Source organism: Balaenoptera physalus, assembly GCF_965194825.1.
Source record: "Balaenoptera physalus genome assembly, chromosome: 9".
In the NCBI taxonomy this organism is placed as follows: domain Eukaryota; kingdom Metazoa; phylum Chordata; class Mammalia; order Artiodactyla; family Balaenopteridae; genus Balaenoptera; species Balaenoptera physalus.
This window is the reverse complement of record NC_138888.1, coordinates 31,254,651-31,276,307: the sequence shown is the minus strand read 5'-3', so window position 1 is coordinate 31,276,307 and position 21,657 is coordinate 31,254,651. Positions and strand designations below refer to the sequence as shown.

Here is a 21,657-nt window from a genome sequence, read left to right as displayed (position 1 = left end):
TAGAAAGCACTGGTAACATGTTAGAGTTTGCATTCAGATCTTTGGGCAGGAATAAGAATTGAAGTCCTGGTGAAAGTAGAGGTCCTGCACATTTTCACTCGAGGGAGAAAGAACGAGGAGAAGGAAGTGAAAGTATTAAAGGGACACAGGTAGGAGTGACTCTCTGGTATCTGGAAATATTATTTAAAAGAAGATATTAATGGCACCCCTGGATTTGCATTTTCAAATTACTTTGTTAAACGTTCCATTTAATGTGAGAACTGATTGGAGTGACCTCCCTGTGATATTCAAAATCCATGAGGTACCACGAAAAAAACAGAAACTTTTTTCTGGAAAACTCTCTTTGGATCATTTTAGGGAGAATAGCAAAATAATTTTGTCTTTCACTTGGGAAATTTATGTCATAAAATCAATACGATAATGTATTTGAGGGACGAAAGGAAAAGTTCATAAATTCCAAACAAGAAATGCATAATGATTTTCTTTGGTGATCTTATGCTGTTGTTTATTCCTTATGGTTCACACGAGCAACTTCTTATTTGCCGTTAATTTCATTCCATAGATGGTTATTGAGATTCTATGTGCCAGGCACTGTCCTAGGCCTGGGGGATTTGAAGAGTAGTGATATATGTTCTCTGGCTTCTCAGGGTCTGATAGAGACCTTCTCAAGGTACAACTAAGTGTACTTGGGGTTGGGCAAGCACTCTGATGGAGACCTGTAAGCAAAATCCTGTGCCCACAGGAAGGTGTCATTAATTCTGCCCAGAAATTGTTGCCTGGAGAACTGTCTGCTCATTAGGTGTCCACTTCCCAATTTTACTAAGAGTCGTCAATGAGTGAGTTCTTCATGAGGTCCTCTTTGAAGAGTGTATTGACACATGGGTTATTCATGCCTTAGCAATTGCTATTCTCGGGTCCAGGAGTAAGATCCTCAGGTAGAGTATAGGAAGCAAATCCTTTAAACCTGGCTACAACTTGCATATGTGAAAAATTTAATGTTTGTTTCTTTGTCGGGAAAACAATTTTAAGTTTTCAGGTGAAACTCTTACATTGCTTGGAACACATTTGATGCCTTGAATTGTTTTAGTCTCTCTGAATGCAATTTTCAGTGAGACACACATTTATATCTTAAACCCAAACAGTTGTCACAGATTCGTTTTCATTTTATCTTTCATATTAGTTCAGTACCATTTGAAGAAAGAATTTTAGCTGTTCTTAAGTGGCTGCAGCTTCCTAAAGATGAAAGGTATGTAGACGATTAATTTCTGTCATAAAATACTCCTTTGTTTTATAAAAATGCCAGAATATTTTAAATAGACGACAGGAAAACTTTGCTATTGGCTATGATGTTTTATATCCAAATGAACTCTTTAGTGCCCTATTACAGCCACATTTTGAAGAACTCTAAACATGTAAATTATTTCTCAGCAATTTTAGAAATGTTACCCCAGTGTTGTATAACTTTTATTCACTATCAGTTGTTGAATTATTCTTTCTATTCTGTTTTACAATGTGTTCGTAAAATATTACATTTTGATACTGTTTGATTTAGACCACACTTTTACACTCTGTATTTAGAAGAACCAGATTCTTCAGGTCACTCTTATGGACCAGTCAGCAGTGAAGTAAGTACATTTTTATCAGTGATTACGTCATTAAACCTGGTAATATCTAACTGAACCTTGCTTTGAAGCAGGTTTCTAGACCATTCTATAGGAATCCATGATTTCTGGAAAGAGTGAGTATTAAGCACATTTTTATTAAACCAAAAGATGCACTTTAATCAAAAAGAGTTGGAAGCATTGTTTTGTTTTACACTGTCTACAGTGCTAAATTGAACCAATGATGAGTTAAATTCTATATTTTCAATGTCAAATGAGACCTGTCACACTCCACCCTTTGTACTCTTTCCATCAAAACCGATCTCCAGTAACTTCAGTGTAGTTAACAACCCACATGCCCTTGCTTTGATTCTGTCCTTCAGCTAAGTAGAAATACTCCTTCTTAGAGGTGGGAGATGTGTGGCCGTCAATGCGGCCATGTCATAATTAGACAAATGGAAGTTTCTTGTAGTTCTTATCTTGGTTTGAACAATTGGCCAGATGCTAGTATAATTTTTATTCTTTCACTATTAAGACCCGTGTCTAGGTCAGTTTGGCTACAAGTAAGTCTAAGGATCATTTTGTAATTGATTATCAGATCACATAAGTTTTAAGACCCGTGCTATTTCTATTCACTAAAGATTTACCAAAGTACCTGCTTTTCTCTTTCATCTTCATTCAAGGTCAAGCCCATCGCTTTTCAAATCATATTCATCAATTTATAAACTCAGTTAAACGCTAGTATTATTGGCTCGTCGAAACCCACTTTATCTTCATACTTAAAAATTCCAATCCATGTTGCTTGGATATCTTTGAGTGAAAGAAAGACCATGTTGAAAGAGCTTGTTTCATAATACAGTGAAATACACAGACTATAGATAAAGGTTAGACTGTTTTGATACAGTACCGAAGACACAGGCAAAACTGCACAAGAATTTGCCTCCGGTGGTTTTGCCCGGAGAGAGGAGGAGAGAAGAGCCAGAGGTAATTTGCCAAAATCATGCGCCATTCTGTGTCCTTGTGATATTCATATGCAAAATCATACAGTTTGTATGGAAACAATGGGTTGTATTCCTAGAAGTTCTAATTTTAAAAAATTAAGTACATAGAACTATAAGAAGCATTTCATGAATACTTTTAACTGCGTGACATGAGATTGTTTCCCTTTCTTAGGTCATCAGAGCTTTGCAGAGGGTTGACAACATGGTTGGCATGCTTATGGATGGTCTAAAAGAGTTGAACTTGCATAGATGCTTGAACCTCATCCTTATCTCAGATCATGGTAACCTGAATTTGCATCATTTTTCCTTCAGGTTAAATGGTGCCCCCAGAAGTTTACTCGATTGATTATTGTTTTATTATTTCCTCTGACTTTTATAGTTAATTCTTTCTTTTAAATGTGATTTCTTGTAGAAAGCCTTTAGAAAATACTACATTAAATACAAATCACAAATGAAACGTAGAATTCACAGAAACCTAAGAGCCTATTAACCACAATGCACTCATCTCCTGATTTGGGAGGGCTTACACCGGGAATTTGGAGAGTTAAAACAATTTTTTTAACATTAAATTTTGGTAAATCTACTCTCAAAATTTTAGGTGTAATTTGAATAGATTATTATGTGCTGCTTCTGTTTTCTCTAGCATGATAAAGCTGACTTTTAAAAGCAGTATGTATTAATTTTGGCAATATTTTAAGTTAACTTTTACTTACTGTGACCTTTAGAACATGTATGTGTATAGCCTTGGGACTGTAAAAGCGATGTATATACAAGAAAATAGGAAACAGGTTCTTTTTGTTTGTTTTTTGTTGTTGTTATTATTGTTTGCTTCAAAAATAATTATTGAAAACTATTTCTAGAAACAGTCCTAAGAAGCTGTATCCTAAAGAAGCCCCCAGTCCTGGAATGAGGTTGAGAGTTTTATACTCATAGTTAATATGCTAGGTGATTCTGAGAAAGTAACTACGCTTTCATATTCAGTCTAAAACTGTGATATTCTTCATCACTCACATAAAGATATTGTAATATATAAATGAGAAGAAACACTAATTTTGGATGAAGGAAAGGGAAAAGATTTTTTTTTAAGTGACGTGGTAGATATACATGAAATTCTGTGTCTTACCTATTAGATGTTCAACTGTCATGAGTGCTGACCTCATGTTTATTGATTTAAATTCTGGAAGTGAAAGAAATTCTGTCCTACATGTTAAATGTTTTTTATTATAGTTGTAACATGTTCGGGGATTTTTTTCTCCTAGGCATGGAACAAGGCAGTTGTAAGAAATATGTGTATCTGAGTAAATATCTGGGGGATATTAAAAATGTTAAAGTTATATATGGACCTGCAGCTCGATTGAGACCCTCTGATGTACCAGATAAATACTATTCATGTAAGTATATCTCTGTGCTAATTTTGAATATGATTATATTCACAATACATTCCTCGGAATCATTATGTCTCTAAATTAAAGGGGATCAATTAATTTCCTTTTCATGATTAAATCTCCAGAGCTGATCTTTTGCACCCAAAGGGATTTTATGGAACTAGATGGGAGGGCACAAGTCTAACCGCTTATCTGTTATTCATGGCTAAGAATATTATTTGATGAACTTGGTACAATTTTATGTTATTGTTGTGTCTTTTGCTTGTGTTGGGTTCAAGATTACTTGTACTAGAAAAATAAAAACTTAAGAGAAAAGTTCAGTTACATTTATTCAACTTTGATTAATGTCATTTCATTAAAATAATTTACAGATGTTATAGGATAATATTCCATTATGAGGAGGAATGCTGGCAGAGATTATTAATTCTATAAGCAACTAATTTCTGTTCTCAGAAATGACTTTCTTAAACTATTCCAAAAAACAATGAGAATGTGTTTTTTGAACAGAGAAGAAGAAATTTCACAATCTCTCTTGACCCCATGTTGTACTCAAACTAAACTACCAAGAAATTTTAAATATTCATTCTTTTGAAAGTCAAGCCTATTTCAGAACTGATTGCACCTCTATTGTACCCCTCTTTGATTACCATCCTTGGTAATTCTCAAATACTAAGGGCAGTTTTGTTTATCTTTTTGTTACAATTACCTTTGAAATGGAAAGAGAAAAGAGCTTTTCTGGCAGTCATCAGCATTGGATTAGGTTTGGGTATATGCAGTGCTATATGTTTCAGTAGATACTGTTGAACGTTCATGAGAAGAAGTAGATTTCCCTGCAGGAAAATAGTTATGCCAATATATTAACATAGTAACCCAAAGCACAGACTCTAACTTGTACAATAACAAGTTTTAATTAGTGTTTAAAAAATTTATTAAAGTAGTACATGATTGTTACAAAACCTGTTATAAAACTATACAGGCAATGGCAGTCCCCAGAGATGTTTAGGATAGGATGGCTAAGCTTAGCCACACCCTTATCTCAACTAGGACCCTAAGTTTCCCAATTTAAAGTAAAAATTACATATCTCTGTATCTACCTTCATACATTAAAATATATATACAGTACATATTCTTTTGTCTGGATAATTTTCTCAAACTTATGTAAAGTATAGCTAAAAGAATCGTAGGGAGCTAGGCAGTTACTGTTTGCAGCACAGAGTACACTAAGTAAGTACACTGTGGGCTTGCTGTGCAAATTCAGTTTCAAAGCTCTTCTACCTGCCCTCACTTCTAAATTCCCCTATGTCCTTATTTGGAAATTCTGGAATTATCCTTGAATATCAAAGTATGTAAAAAGTAATAGTTTTCCACCCTAAATCCCCCTAATTCACAACTCAGTTCCTCTCTCTAGAGGTAAATACTTAGATTTGGGATGTGTCTTCCCAGGTATTTGCTATGTATATGTAAAACACATTCATTTTTATTTTTACAAAGTGACATTATACAGGATCTAGATGGGTGGATAGAGGGATGGGTAGATATTTGGATGCATGGACAGATAGAGAGACGGATGTATAGGCAGATGGACAGGCAGATGGATGAATGGACACACATATGAATGACAGATGGATGGATAAATTGATGTTCTATAACTTGCCTTTTCACTTGACAATAGGACATAATTTCACAGGCATGGTGGTAGTAGAGGTTGGTTGGTTCCTAAAGATCTGTCTTATTCCTGTCAATGGCTAGTATATAATAATTGAAATCAATGGTCCCCAACCTTTCTGGCACCAGGGACTGGTTTTGTGGAAGACAATTTTTCCATGGATGGGGAGAGGGGATAGTTCAGGTGGTAATGCGAGCAATGGGGAACAATGGGGAGCGGCAGATGAGGCTTTGTTCACTAGCCCGCCGCTCACCTCTTGCTGTGCGGCCCAGTTCCTAACAGGCCGCAGACTGGTACCGGTACGTGGCCTGGGGATTGGGGACCCCTGATTTAAATGATCTGTTTGAAACCAGCTTTGGTATTTAAATATAGGGTTTGAGTCTGACATTATATATTTTTTGTATTATTTTTATTTCTAATGGTAACATACCATTCAACTATTAATTCTTATCTTTGCCCCCCTTCAGTTAATTATGAAGGCATCGCCAAAAACCTTTCTGTGAGTATCTTTTTTCCCCCATTACTTTGTTATTACTAGTTTTGTATAAAATATATTTAGAAGAAAGTTTCAGTATTTGTTCTTGGGATTGTAGAATTTAATCTAATTTTTTGAGTATCTGGGCCAACATTTAAATGCTCCGTAGTTTTTAAAGATCTTTAAGGACAAACCCCAATAATGTAGGTTTTTTAAATTTTAAGAATTTATTTATCTATTGACATTGTTAAATTTATATAACAGTACAAGAAATAACTGAAAACAATAGAAGGGAAAACCCTATAGCTGTACTACCATAAACACTGTTAGCATTATGATATATTTTCTACCAGTCTTTCTTATGCCTATTTTTTAAAATAAGTTTTTGTCCTAGTGCTGATTTATTATCTATGCTACAATTTTATACTTGATAGAAAATTCTTACAATTTTAAAGAAAATTCTTAAAATTGTTATAAGAGTGTTTGAAAATATGATCATCAGTAGTAACACAAAGGCAAACTAGTGACTCAATCTAAGCATCCCAGGACTCTTATGTAATAATTATGATTTTTCTATAAAAATAAGAACATTCAATAGTTGGGAATATTCAACTTGTACTTTATATAGGTAGTAAGAACTCAGTTTATTTGCATCTGTGACTTATTGGGCATACTGATTAAATGTTTGTGAGAAAAAATTCATATGGCGTTAGAAAGCAATTTCAAGGGAAGTTTACACTTAAGAAAATATGGAAATAATGGTTTTTCTTTGCCTTCTACAATTTCAGTGCCAGGAACCAAACCAGCACTTCATACCTTACCTGAAACATTTCTTACCCAAGCGTTTGCACTTCGCCAAAAGTGACAGGATTGAGCCCCTGACATTCTATTTGGACCCTCAGTGGCAACTTGCATTGTAAGTTCTGACAATCTCCCAGGTAAAGTTAGCTTGATCTTGTAGTAATTCAAGGTAACCATTGGGCCCTTTCCAATGATGTCGTTATATGAAAACTACAAATATGATTCTCTTCACTCTATCCCAGGGTCTCTCAACCTTGGCCTATTGACATTTTGGATCAGATAATTCTTTGTGGTTGGGGAGTTGTCCTGTCTGTTGTGGGATATTTGAAAACATCCCTGGCTTCTACTCACTAGATGAAAAAACACCTTTTCTATAGTTGTGACAACCAAAAATATCTGCAGACATTGTCTGAAGCCCCCTGGGGAGGGGAGTCGCCTCCAGCTGAGAACCACTGCTCTGTCCCCTCACATCTGTCTTGATTATTTCTTATGCTCCACATTTGTGTAACCACTTGCCATTGTATGTCTTCTGCATGTTACAGTTTTGCCTAATAATACCTTCAGAGTCTAACAAATAATTGGCAAAACTCTTTATAATAATGAGCCATTACCTTCTTCATTAGACAAAGCTGTTTTTTCATTCTTGTTATCCTAGTCCATTAATAAACCTCAGTTTATTGGTGTGTTCAGCAAATTATTTGGATGGTTCGTATTGTTAACATCTCAAAACTTGATCATTAACTCTGTATGGTTGCCAGGAAGCCAGGGCTGATAAATACCCCTGTCCAGCAAAACTTAAGCAGGGAACCAGAATTCAGTCAACAGAATTGCACTGTCTCTCCTTTATTAAGAGCTGTGCTTTCAGTGTTTAGAAAAAGAATGTGAAAGAAGAGGAGGTCCTTACCTTCATGGGAGAACTAATATTAGTGAGCATCTACTGTGTTCTAAGCATTTCTTTAGTACAAACCATTTAATTTTTATAAACCCAGCATGACAAATTGAGACCACGAGAAGATAATTAAATTGCCAAAGTCACAGCTCAGTAAATAGTATGGTTAGGGTTCAAAACCATGCTAATGGTTTTCTCCTTTATACCGTATTGCTTATAATTGATTCGTCTACAAAATGAAAGATAAAGGTGGCTTCCCCTTAATGCTTTTCACAGACAAGTGGTTTTATTTACTTTTTTTTTGATTTGCTTAACAATAGTTACTTATTTTTGATCAAAGAATATTAAAAAATGTACAAAAATATTAAAGAAATATATTAAATATTAAAGAATAGTTACTCTTTATTAATGGAAATAATGTCATGATTGTCAGTTTTGCTTTATGAATGGACTTTACATTGTTAATTTATATTATGTGAAAATTAGGAATCCTTCAGAAAGGAAATATTGTGGAGGTGGATTTCACGGCTCTGACAATGCATTTTCAAATATGCAAGTGAGTAAACCTATTATACAGTAAAAATTATAGTTTATATCTGAAGAAAAAACTGATATATAAAGTTTTAGACTTAAAATCATAGACTTGTCATTATATGTCTTGAATGAGAATTAATGAAGCTTTTAGTTTCATATAGCTATTTTACTTTGGACATTAAATAAATTAATAGAATTTTGTTAAATATTTATATTCATGTTTTATGAATGTGACTTATACCTCATACTAAATTTCTAATAATTATTTTGTATGTATTTGTGCTTCATTAAGAATGTTGCTCCACAGTAAATGAAAGCCAGTAATTTAATAGGTGAAAAGATATCATAGTTATGTTTTAAATAAAGATAATGCCGGGAATTCCCTGGTGGTCCAGTGGTTAGGACTCCGTGCTCTCACTGTTGAGGGCCTGGGTTCAATCCTGGTCAGGGAAGTAAAATCCCACAAGCTACGCAGCGCGGCCACCCCAAAAATAATAATGCCTTCCATTTACCTAGCACTTTAAAATTTTCAAAATATACTCATAATAATTTTCTAATTTGATCCGTATGGCACTGTGTGTGGTGGGAAGAATGAAGTTTAGAACCCATTTCACAGTTGAAAAAAGATTTCATCATCATTCTGTTCTGATTGTCACGTTAGGAATTATAATGCAGTTAAGAAAAATAACCTAGATGTCCTTAGATTAAAAGTGCAACAGGGGTTAAAATAATATCCTAGAAAGTCCACTGGGCACAGTATTTTTCCACTTACCTTAACATAACCAGTTTATATATGTACAATGGGGAAGATATAAAATACCTTTTTGGTGACCAACTCCATACATAACTGAAATGAGTAGATAAACTGTTTCTTTTCTGGCCAACGTAGGCCCTCTTTATTGGCTACGGACCTGGATTCAAGCATGGCATTGAAGTTGACTCCTTTGAAAATATTGAAGTCTATAACTTAATGTGTGGTAAGTGTGAACAGGCATCTTTTCTCCCTTCTGAACACAGAGCTGGAATAGGATTATGAAAAGTAGGTCACATGTTGAGCACCTTTCTGGAAGTGATGATATGGCAAGACAGACCCTTATATTTCCACCTTTCTTCTTCCTGACCCAGAGTCATTGAAAAAATGTGCAGAACATAATCATCTGATGACTGACCTGTTCCTTCCACTTGACTGCACAGTGGTAAAGTACAACACTCAGAGTAGGGAGGTCTGTACATCCCAAGTGCCCAGTACTTTGCCAGGCCCTGGACTTCATTAGATGACAGTTGAACCAGATCAGGGTGGAAGCCAGAGAAAAGAGTTTGGGGTTGTGAAAGGAAGACAAAACAGGTGGATCCTCTGGTAGCAATAATAGTTGAATGGATGGCAATGTCAAGGTTATAGAAATGGAGGAGGACATATTGACTATGTTCTTTGTTCTAAGTTTACTCTGTACCTTCCAAATTAGTACTTTTATGGTTGAGTATTGCATTTTAAATATTACTTCCTTTTTCTGATAACAATACTGGGCACTTGTAAAACCTTAAATATGTTCTAAGTATAATTATTCTAGTGAGAGCCTGTATACTTAAATGAGTTAATATATCCTAAAGCACTTAAACAGTGCCTGGCATATAATAAGCGCTTTACTGTATGAGTGTTTGCCATCATTATTATTAAGAGCGTGAGTCTTAGACTTGGACAGAGCTGGTTTTGAATCCTAGGTCTACTACGTTAGTAGCTTGAAATCTTAAGCTAAGCACTCTGGTTACAGGCATACCTTAGAGAAATCGCGGGTTCAGTTCTAGACCACCGCAATAAAGTGAAGACTGTAATAAAGCAAGTCACATTATTTTTTTGGATTCCCAGTGCATATAAAAGTTACATTTATATTATACGGTAGTCTGTTAAGTGTGCAATAGCTACTGTCTAAAGAAACAATATACATACCTTAATTAAAAAGTACTTTATTATTAAAACATGCTAACCATCATCTGACAATGTGGGGTTGCCACAAACCAATTTGTAAAAAATGCAGTGTCTCTGAAGTGCAGTAAAATGAAGTACAGTGAAACGAGGTCTGCCTGTACTCATCTACCAAATATTGACAATAACTTATTAAATTGTTTTGAGGATTAAGTAAGAAAAATATATTAGCATACTGATTGGCATATAATAAGCATTCAACAGGAGATAACTATATTTATTGTATACATTAAAATTTAGAAATTTTTATAGAGAAGTACAGCATGCATATCAGTATTTCCATTGAGAATAGCATGGTCATAAATACAACCCAAGAGAGAGAGATTTATAGTTTTATTTTAGGTAAAGAGTTAAGGACTCTTAAATAGATTTGCCTTTAAAAGATAAAATTCATAGTTCATGTCTACTATTTACTTAGTTTTGAAATTTCTAAGTAAATCTTTATTTACCATTCTTGAAATTATGCAGATTTACTGAATTTGACACCAGCTCCTAATAATGGAACTCATGGAAGCCTTAACCACCTTCTAAAGAATCCTGTTTATACCCCAAAGCATCCCAGAGAATTCCGCTCCTTAGTCCAGTGCCCCTTCACAAGGGCCCCCAGGGAGAGCCTCGATTGCTCGTGTGATCCCTCGGTAAGTAGTCCCAAGAAGTTAAGCCCAGTGGGTATGGTTTTTTAACACCCTCTGCATAGCATATGTTGTAGAAATACATAATGATTAAATTAAAATTTATGAGTGGGAGTAAACATATTTATTTTCAATTCCAGTGACACATGCCGACCTTTTAATTATTTATTTTTCCTGCTCCGGGTTTTTGCACTCTCGCTCTATTTTTATCCCCCTGTGTCGAGACTTGATTTGGCTGTAGGCTGGGAGAGGTCTAGCTGAGTCCTGAAATGTACTGAATCCCAGAATCCGTGCTGATATCCTAGCAGTGAGGTCTTTTATGAACCAATCACAATATTCCTTTTCTAAAATACATCCCAACCTATTTTAAATTTAGAGGGAAAATATCATTTTTTGGCATGAAATGGATTTATGACACTTTTCATTTTTTACTCCTATCTTAATATACAGTTGTTGTAAGGAGATGAAAATACATGACAAGTTATGAACAAAATTGATAGTGTCCATAAAAATAGACATTTGAGTAGTTTATCTTATGCTTTCCATTTTGTTTTAGGTTTAATTTAGACTTGTAAAAAGACTGTTAGAGTAGAGATAAGAATTATAAAGCAGCAATTACATTCTTGTTTTCGATGACTTGTGTTATGCTATGCTAACAGTTTTGTCTTTTTGCAACTATTATCCCTATTCTTTTATCTCTTCAAAAAAAATAACTTTCACTTGCACAAAATGATTTTAAATTTATCTTTGTTCTGTGGTGGAATACTTAAACTGTAAAATTCATTTATTACAAAATGAAAGCATGTTTCTCAGTCCTTAAAAATTGTATTATTAATTTTTTAGATTTTGCCAATTGTGGATTTTCAGACACAGTTGAATCTGACAATGGCAGAAGGTAAGGCATGCTTAGTCTTGAGCCTGGGATGTGGAAGCAAGCTTTTTCTCAACAATGTGAACCACAGAATTAGTTTTTGAGTCATTGTTTGAGAATACCAACAAAATAAGGTAGTAATGGAGGACCACCTGATGAACCGGAGAGATTTCTTAGCTTGATAGTCTAGACTATTAGTCATAAGGAAAGAAAGCATGTTTACAGTGGAAACAGCATGTAATATAATTAGTGGAAGCTGAATCACTCTTTATGAACTTAGTGGAGTGTTTTGAGATTTTGAAGATATTTATAGGTTTATACAATATTATAATAATAGATCCTCAGATTTCCATTTAAAATACCCATTAGCTTTCTATCTTACCTAATTCTTAGTTAATTATAAGGGAGTATAAATTGATTTATTTATCTAAAGTTATTTCTTCATAACTTTTGAATGAAAATTAAGAATATGCAGGCAGCTGATGAAATGTGGATGTTTAGCATCACTTTGACACAGTCTCTGATCCTTAAGTTACTTGGCTCACAGCTTTTTCTTGCTGGAATAAAAAGGTGAATTATGCATTCATATATGCAGAATGAATGAAGTTCTGCATTCATTTATATGAATGAAGTTCTATTCATGTAGAACTTCTCTTTATAAAATCTCTGTAAATGTTCAGATTAGAGAAATCTCTGATGGCCCCAAGGTGGCCAAGTTTTGTGGTGAAAAGTGACACCTTGGAACTGAGTAGATATGGGTTTGAATATGAGCTTAGGAACCGTATGTCCATGGAAAAAGCATTTACTCCCTATAAATTGCTGTTTTCTCATCTATAAAATGGGCATATAACCTTAATTCTTAGGGCTGTATAAGAATTAAATTCAACGATGTATACAAAGAACTCTAAAAAAGCATCTGATGCTTGGGAAAAGGGGCAGTAAACGGTATACATACTATTGTTGTTTCATTCAGTGTAGTCTCATAATTTCAGTTTTGAACTTTTGCTTTCCAGGTACACACATCATCCAGAAAATTTTCCTTCTGTAGTATATCCTGGAAAATAAGTAATAAAGACAATGTTAAAGAATTTTAGTAATATAATTTAAGTCCTAATTGCTGAAATTCCTAGCAATTTCATGTAATATCTTGTGATATCTTAGTATTACATTGATCTTTCAGAATCTTCATAGGCAAAAACTGCAGTGAACTCCTTTTTTTTTAAATTGTTTATGGTTCTGCTCTTTGTAATTAGTTTAAGTTTATAGTTACAAATAATTTTTCAATAGGGTTAAGTAGAGGAAAGAATTAGATCAGTGTATCATTATGTATTATCATATCATGCACACTAAGCATATTTGAATGGTGGTTTCATTTTCCCCCTATGACCCAAGAGAAGGCCATTAAGCGTGGCACTCTACCTTATGGAAGACCCAGAATTCTCCGGAAGAATAGCACTGTCTGTCTGCTTTACCAGCACCAGTTTGTGAGTGGCTACAGCCATGACATCCTGATGCCCCTTTGGACAGCCTACACCATCGACCGAAATGCAAGTATTTGTCACCTCTTTACCTCTGTGTGGTTATTTTATATTATCATTAAGCAAAACATTGAAAGCATAGTTTCTCACTGTCGATCTTGGCTCTGTAATCGGTTCCCAAATTAGAAGATCACTGAACTGAGAGTCAGAAAAATTAGATTCTGGTTCTAGCTCTGCTACTAACTAGCTACATGACTTTGACACTCAGAGCAAACTTCTTCTGTGAAACGAGGGTGTGCAGTGAAGAGTTCTCCCTTGCTTTTGTTTTTTCTCAGTTTTAATATTTGATGATTCTAATTTCTAATTTAATGAACTCAGTTTTACAATCAGTTTATCTCAAAGTACATAGCTGTGTAAGTACAAGGATTTCCCTTGGCTGCCCAAATCGTAGGGGGTCCTCAGTGATGGAGAAGGCCATTAAAGCTCAGTTACCTCACTGTATATACCACCTATAGGAAGACACCCAGACCAAACCAGGGAAAGGTCAGGGATCCTATCTACCACCCAGACCAGAAGAGTTTGGCCTTGAAAGAAGTAGGGGAAAATATCCCAGAATAAGACCACCATTCCCCCTCACTCTCGTCCCTTGGGTGCTGTGGTAGAAAGATAAATGATGAGAAAGAGAATGGGGGGAGGAGATGAGATTTAGATCTTATCTGGAAGTGAAGTTTTAAACTAGACTGACCAGATTTTCAAAAACTGAAAATGTCTGGCAAGCTATAGGATGCCCTTAAGGGATGGAAAGGGGATTTGAGAGAGTTTAGTTGACTGTAGCAGTTAGATTTTAAAAACAGAGCTTTTGTTACTACTCACTAAGGCTGCTAAATAAAAAGATAGGGAGACATGTATATATATATATGTAATTTCTGTGTCTATATATAGATATATTGAATACACACAGACATTTCGGGTATTAACATGTTTTTACCTTAATTTGATTTTTAATTTTTAAAGAGCATCTTCAAACACTTTAAACACATTTTACTTGACTTTGTAGTGTATAGCAGTTTACCCAGGGTTTTGTAAGTCCCCATCCTATTTATTGTTGTTTAATACCTTAATTATGGTGTTCTTGGACTCTGAATTTTCAGTTTTCTTATATAATGAAAGCTGCAAAAATTCAGAGTCATCACTACTCCTGAGATTTTCATATCGAATTGCTGTCCAGTGGCTTTTCTCCACCCCCTAAGCCCCACTACTTTTGTTGTTGTGGCTGTGTTGGATATGAAAGAGTCTGTCTCTAAAAGTCAGCAATTCACTACACAAAAGTTTGAAACTGAGTAGACGAAAACATTATAAACAAAATTAGCACAACATAGTAGGAAAATATTTGCACATATATGATTAATACCCTTAATATTGTAAAGAGTTCTTACACTTCAGTTAGAAGCAAGATGAATACTCTCGTAGAAAAATGGAAAATGGTGAAGGACATGAACCGACAGCCAGAACTCCATGACTTTATGTTGTGATTCACCTTTAACTATTTATAAAACTCTCTGTTTTTCTTCCGTATGCCTGATCCCTGATGGTCCTTTTCATTTTGTTCTTCAGGATAGTTTCTCTACAGAAGACTTTTCCAATTGTCTTTACCAGGATCTCCGAATTCCTCTTAGACCTGTCCATAAATGTTCGTTTTATAAAAATAACACTAAACTGAGTTATGGGTTCCTTTCCCCACCACGTAAGTCTCTTCCTCTTTGACCTTCCCTTTCCCTTCTTTCTCTCTTTCGTTTCCTTTTCTTTCTTATGGGGCAGTGTACGTCTTGTTTATTTATTGGTGAAAATTGTGAATGGGAAATAGAACTATTAGGGAAAATTTTCAAGTGTCTAAAACTTGAGTTTTGGAAACCTTTTTACTTTTGTTTGGAGGGTGATGGATTTAGTGCAGGCACTGTAGATAGAACATTCTTCACTTTTCTGCATTTCTTTTAAACAGAATTTGAGAAAACTCAGGTCAGAAGGATGCATCAGGGTTCTTAGGAAGGAGATATCATTTTGTTGTTTGAAAAGAAAAATGTGACTTGTCAAAGAATTAGGTAAAGGGAGAGCCTAAGTGTGCTTGTTCTTTCACTGGTACAAAGCCCCTAGGGAATGGCTTTTTTTGAAGTTAAGTGTTCTGTGTTTTCAAGTGGCAGACTTGTATGTTAATGAGAAGACAATTTGAATCCATCCTAAAAAGGCAAAACTCAGAAGCCTCCAGGTGCTCAAATACACCCAATATCCAATCGAGTCCCCAGAGCAAGCTTCTGAAGTCAGAACTTGGCTATTGCATTATAAAAATAGACAGGTCTAAGCCAAAAGTCCATACAAAGAAGCCTTGTACGGCATTTTGAGGCAGACATCCTGTGATGTTTTTTCTAGTTAGTAGGTGTTGTTCTGAAGCCAGATATTCTCTTTTTTCTTTTCACTGTGAGAGAGTTTAAGGAAAGAAGATTGTCAACACAATATACTTTAGTTGAAATAAGGCAAATGAGGTAAAATTTGAATATGTTTAATTTGAGACCTTCATATTAAAGATTCTGTTTCATTGATAAATTCATCTTGAAGAAGAAAAGATCCAAATATTTTGTTTTTTTTAAGGGACTTGACCAAACACATTGCATTTCCCCTTGACCCAGTACCTGGGAAAGTTTTACAAGTTTAAGATGATACTCAGCTGATGTTTTTAAATGTCTCCCATGAGAAAGTATAATTCCTAGTGTTACATGTGAAGAATGAAATAGTTGACCTGTTATTTTCTTTGTAGAATTAAATAAAGGTTCAAGTCAAGTATATTCTGAAGCATTGCTTACTACTAATATAGTGCCCATGTACCAGAGTTTTCAAGGTAAAAAATTTTAATCTTATGTCTCATAATTTCAATGAATTTCCCTAAATTATAGGTATGATTTATATGTAATAAGACTGATGCTCTAAATTAAATGACTAAATATCAAATGTGTTCTTATAGGTTTGTTTAACTTTGAGAATACCAGTACACAAAAAATTCTACAAGTATTAGAATTATGATATATTCCTATAGTTATTATTATGCTTTGTACTTAAGTGTTTACAAACATTTTTGGTGGAAAAAGTATGTAATGTTCTTCCTAAGTTATGTAGCTAATACGGTCTACTAACATATATTAAATTTCAGTCTATTGTACTATTTAACTATTTGGAAGTTCTTGATAATTGTTTTTTATTTTAAAATGAATAGATTTTACATCATTATTAATTATTGCAATACTTGACTCTTATAAGAATAAATACACATTTATACTTTGTGACATATAGAATTTCAAAATATAGAGCATACAAGGAAATTTTTACTCTAATTTACATCCAGAATGCTTTTGAATATTTCAAAAAAATTCAGATATTAACAATAAGTTTGAATAACCTGCCTTGTTTGTCTTCATGATTTTTTTTTATGCTTAATGATGATGTGTGATCACAGCTTCATGATAATGCACATGTTTAAGGATGCCTCAAGTAGAGTTGAATTCAGCATTTGCTGGTTTGTCCTTCCAAGGGCCAAAGCTGAACAGTGGATTCTTGGCCAAACTTGACTTTACCCCTAATTATGACAAACGCTAATTTTGAATCATGGTGTGGATTTATTTCACATGACAACATGGCACCTTGTTCTTTTGAAACTGTACTGTCGTCCTTCTTGTTTCAGTTATATGGCACTACTTTCATGGCACCCTGCTGCAAAGGTATGCTGAAGAAAGAAATGGTCTCAATGTTGTCAGTGGTCCCGTCTTTGATTCTGATTATGACGGACATTACGATTCCTTGGAGACTCTGAAACAGTAAGAGCGTATTTCATTTACTCTTAAAAACAGCTCTCAAGTGAGATTACCATCCAGTTGAATCAGCAGAACCTTTTCTATCTGATACTATTCATATTTATGTACATGACATTTCTGATTACGCTGGAAGCCCCTTGAAATATCTGATTAATTTTGATGTTTTGCTCAGTGTTAAATATTTTTTAGATGAAAGCAGTGTTTATCGCCCACTCAGCTCAGATGAATAATTCTGTAGTTCATATTAAATACTGAACTCTGCCTTTGTTAAGAAGATAACATCAGTGTTGAAAATCTCTCTGTGTGGCTATCGTTAAGATACTGTCTTAACTCGCATACTGCCAATTAGAAGATGAAGAATGATATAGTGTGGCTGGAGGCATCCTGAGTCAAGGAAGCAGAAGGCTTATAAAGCGGTAGTGCCCCAGGGTTGCCCCTGGTCGAATGTCACAGCTTTTACCCAACTCTGCCGGGAGGGGAATGATACAGTGACCTTCTTGAGAGACCATCAGTGGTGCTGTTTTTATAAAGGAGAGGGGAAGAACATTTTAGAGACTAGTTAATCTTTATTAGAACAATAATTACAAGATTTTTGGAAGCAATTTTTCTATTCAGACTATAAGAAAAAGAGAGTGAAACATCCACTGAGATTCAGCCCGTTTCTGAGAACCACTCTCTCAGGCAGATTTAGGGATTACTGTTTACACACATACACCTGTGATCACTTTAGTTTGTAAAATTACATTTTTCTTTTTTTTTTTTTACTATATCCCTTGAGGCATAAGGGTCCCATGTAAATGCCTCAGAGATGACGGCAGTAGAATGGGTAAAGAAGAGAACTTATACCTTTCCCATTCACAGCTTCAACCAGAGCGCTGTCTCCATCTATTTATGTATCATGGTTCCACATACGATTATGTTTAAAAACAACGATACCACTACCTTAAATTTTGAAAGATGCTAAAATACCACCCAAACAAATCTAGTTTGTTTTTTTTTTAATTTCAAACAAATCTAGTTTTGAGACCAAAGGAAATGGCAGAATTAAGATGAGGTAAAAGTGTCACTTGGGACATCTTTGAGAATATGCTTCAATTAAAAAAAAAATGTTATGGGATAGGAAAGAAGATCCAGGTAAAACATAGGAGAATTCATAGGTTCTCTGAAGGAGCTAGAATAAAAAAATCCCAAACCAGTTCTCTTTCACTCTCTGTTCATAACTGCCTAGAATATAAAAGACTATCAGTAATGCTTTAGAGTCTTGGTTGTACATATTCAAAATTGATATTTTTCTCTTTAGTGTCTCAATTTCAGTTTGTTAATGTAGAATTACCCCCAAAAATCCAAAGTTTAATAAATTTCTATAGAAAATCACATTATTTGGACTGTGTTTAGCTGTCTTCTAATTCTTATTCTTTCTCCATCTGGCAGAAAATGTTGAGGTATTATGATAACTAGCCTCTTACAGTATGTTTAATTATTTGACTGAATTTTATTTTGGGATGTATTGTATTAACAATATACTTGAGTGAAATATTCAATAAGAAGAAGATAGTTATTTCTTTCTTAAAGTGAATATTACCATATTTTACAGAAACAGCAGAATCATCCGTAATCAAGAAATTATGATTCCAACTCACTTCTTCATTGTGCTAACAAGTTGTAAAAATACATCTCAGACTCCATCACAGTGTGAAAATCTAGATACCTTGGCTTTCATTTTGCCTCACAGGACTGATAACAGTGAGAGCTGTGCTGTAAGTAACCTTTTTTAATTTACCTTAAACATTGACACATAAATATGTTTGTGTGTGTCATATCTAACATAACTGGTATATACATGTACTTCGAAATTATAGGATGGTTTTAAATTTGATCCTCTAAGATGACATATATTCAGAGAACATCATTCTTGTCTGTTAAAAGCACTAACAGTAAGATCAAAATGTCAAAACTTAGTGACTTCGTATGGCTTAGCCATTAAATCCATGTATGAATTCTGGGCCCTCCCCTGCAAAAAAAGGCAGCAATAGACTTATGCTTACACTTCACTGACCACAGTGATGTTAAGTGCCATGAATTAGGCATTGAGTCCCTTTTCCATCTGTACCATTCCAAAAGCTATTGTACCGATATCTTAAATACAAGCATTTAACAAATTCTATAATGGCCGTGTAATTAGAAGACACTAAATATTGAACGTGAACCAGAAGGAGGATTATTTGAAGGTGTATCACACATACTTACGGAAATAGTGACTAAGGATTAGCTGGATATTGGCCTGAGAGAACAGATCCCTTGTGTGTACTTTTTATTTATTCCTGTAAATATTGGAACAGATGGCAGATATCGACTGGCCAAGTAGTCTATTGAGTCAGGGCTATTCCCCTGAAAGCCAGAGTGAGGACTGCTGCAGAGGAGGAGACTGAGTGGAACAGCAGTTTTGGGTAGTGGATGACTGGAGGCTAATGGGAAAGTGGAAATTATTGGTCTGTTCCTTTTTATGTGAAAAGTCTATATTTACCATTTCCAACTAATGATATCTTAAGGGTACCTGAACCTTTATTGAAGTATGCCTTTAAAGTATAATCATAGTACACCAACCAGTGGATATGTTCTTCATCTGACTTTCTCCACTAGCCATTTTCAGAAAAATGTATACCAACACATGGAGGTATGATTTCCATCCTATTACCTGCCTTAGCTACCATCTCTGCTTCCATGTGCCAGAGCATAAGGCTTTAATTCTTTTTTGATCTCGTATTCGCTAAAACTTCACTACCTCACCAGAAATGAAAGTGCGTTTTACCACTTCCCCTAATCCTTTCTTCATCGCAACCACATTGATAACTGATTCGGATAAGAACTAGCGTTTGTATAGTGCATTTGCATACATCATTACATTTGATCTTCAGAGCAACCCAGTAAGGAGGGTGCAGGTAAGAGAATTAGGATTCAGATGTTAAATAACTTGCCTCAGTTTACCTGGTAGGATAATGGTAGAAACAGGACTTGAATCCAAGTTTCTTTAATTTATTTTATTTTTTTTATATATGTATTTTTTATTTTTGGCTGTGTTGGGTCTTCGTTTCTGTGCGAGGGCTTTCTCTAGTTGTGGCAAGCGGGGGCCACTCTTCATTGCGGTGCGCGGGCCTCTCACTATCGCGGCCTCTCTTGTTGCGGAGCACAGGCTCCAGACGCGCAGGCTCAGTAATTGTGGCTCACGGGCCTAGTTGCTCCGCGGCATGTGGGATCTTCCCAGACCAGGGCTCGAACCCGTGTCCCCTGCATTAGCAGGCAGACTCTCAACCACTTCGCCACCAGGGAAGCCCGAATCCAAGTTTCTTGATGCTAATTTCCATATTCTTTCTACATGCATGTTGCTTCTGTTTTCTAACATTTTTTAACCCCATACTGTTGACGTTTCTTGCACCAAAGTAATAGAGGAACATCTGTTCCACATATACTTTTCCCAAATTTGATACATCTATTAAACAAACATGCATGGTACGTATTAGATAGTGAGCTACTCAAGAGCAGGGATTATGCCTAACAACTCTCGTGGTATCTGCCATTTAAGAGCTGAGGTGTCACGGCTGATTAAAATGGGGGAGATGGAAAGTTCATAGGGAAGGTTGATTGACTGCTCTCCAGTGACTTTTCTTCCTTTCCCACGCTCATAGCATGGGAAGCATGAATCCTCATGGGTTGAAGAGTTGTTGAGGCGACACAGAGCTCGAATCGCAGATGTTGAACACATCACTGGACTCAGCTTCTATCAAGAAAGAAAAGAGCCAATTTCAGACATTTTAAAGTTGAAAACACATTTGCCAACCTTTAACCAAGAAGACTGATGTTTTCCATTCCAAAACCACGCCGTAAATCTTTTTGAAAGAACCTTCTGTTTTATACATCCTCTATTTACACTATTGCCTTGTTCGGAGACTGTTGACCGGAGTTAGAACTGGGAATCCTCTTGTGATACACAACCATCTCAGGGAAACTTGTGGCCTCCGCATAACAGTAGGAAAGTGTTCCTATTGAGTCACGCACGTGTCTGAATGTGTAAGAATTGTTCAGATTGGGGAATAAAGACAGACCATACCTAAAACTGCTCTTCTACTTCTCTTAAGGGCAGAAGTAGCTGTGAACATTCTCTGGACACCAGATGTTTCAATCTTATTATCATTAATAAACTTCGATGATGCTGGCAAACACTAGACTGATGAGGAGGATTGGAATAGGCCCTGTTTCATTCGTTTCTTCCCAAGAATTTAAAAGTGATTCTGGATTCTTTTTAACTTGGAGTTTATTTTAATTTTAATCATAAAAGTTAATGGAAGCAGAAATATTTGAGGCCCTATTTCTATCTTTTCTGTACAGCCCCTCAAAAGCCAAAGTATGTAATCCTGTGTTATTTTTTAACTGTGACTGGGCTTCTTCAGATTTAATGATTCTTTCAAGTTAAACTTTGAGGGAAGGCGTG

General features: G+C 35.2%; 1 protein-coding gene across 2 annotated transcripts in view; it reads left to right on the top strand.

Annotated features, from left to right (window-relative positions):
• Positions 1 to 21,386, top strand: part of ENPP1 (ectonucleotide pyrophosphatase/phosphodiesterase 1) — a 64,705-nt gene extending 43,319 nt beyond the window's left edge. Inside the window, exons 10-25 of one of the 2 annotated variants that reach the window (XM_082475729.1) lie at positions 1,181 to 1,246; positions 1,553 to 1,625; positions 2,775 to 2,883; positions 3,862 to 3,993; positions 6,121 to 6,152; positions 6,917 to 7,044; positions 8,305 to 8,374; positions 9,242 to 9,329; positions 10,802 to 10,971; positions 11,809 to 11,860; positions 13,229 to 13,383; positions 14,929 to 15,058; positions 16,124 to 16,204; positions 17,042 to 17,174; positions 18,766 to 18,928; positions 20,855 to 21,386. In XM_082475729.1, the coding sequence (XP_082331855.1) occupies positions 1,181 to 1,246; positions 1,553 to 1,625; positions 2,775 to 2,883; positions 3,862 to 3,993; positions 6,121 to 6,152; positions 6,917 to 7,044; positions 8,305 to 8,374; positions 9,242 to 9,329; positions 10,802 to 10,971; positions 11,809 to 11,860; positions 13,229 to 13,383; positions 14,929 to 15,058; positions 16,124 to 16,204; positions 17,042 to 17,174; positions 18,766 to 18,928; positions 20,855 to 21,025 (1,753 nt within the window). In that variant the 3' untranslated portion in view covers positions 21,026 to 21,386. The remainder of the gene's footprint in view (positions 1 to 1,180; positions 1,247 to 1,552; positions 1,626 to 2,774; positions 2,884 to 3,861; positions 3,994 to 6,120; positions 6,153 to 6,916; positions 7,045 to 8,304; positions 8,375 to 9,241; positions 9,330 to 10,801; positions 10,972 to 11,808; positions 11,861 to 13,228; positions 13,384 to 14,928; positions 15,059 to 16,123; positions 16,205 to 17,041; positions 17,175 to 18,765; positions 18,929 to 20,854) is intronic. The other variant, XM_082475730.1, reaches the window with a different exon arrangement.
• The last annotated feature ends 271 nt before the right edge of the window (positions 21,387 to 21,657 follow it).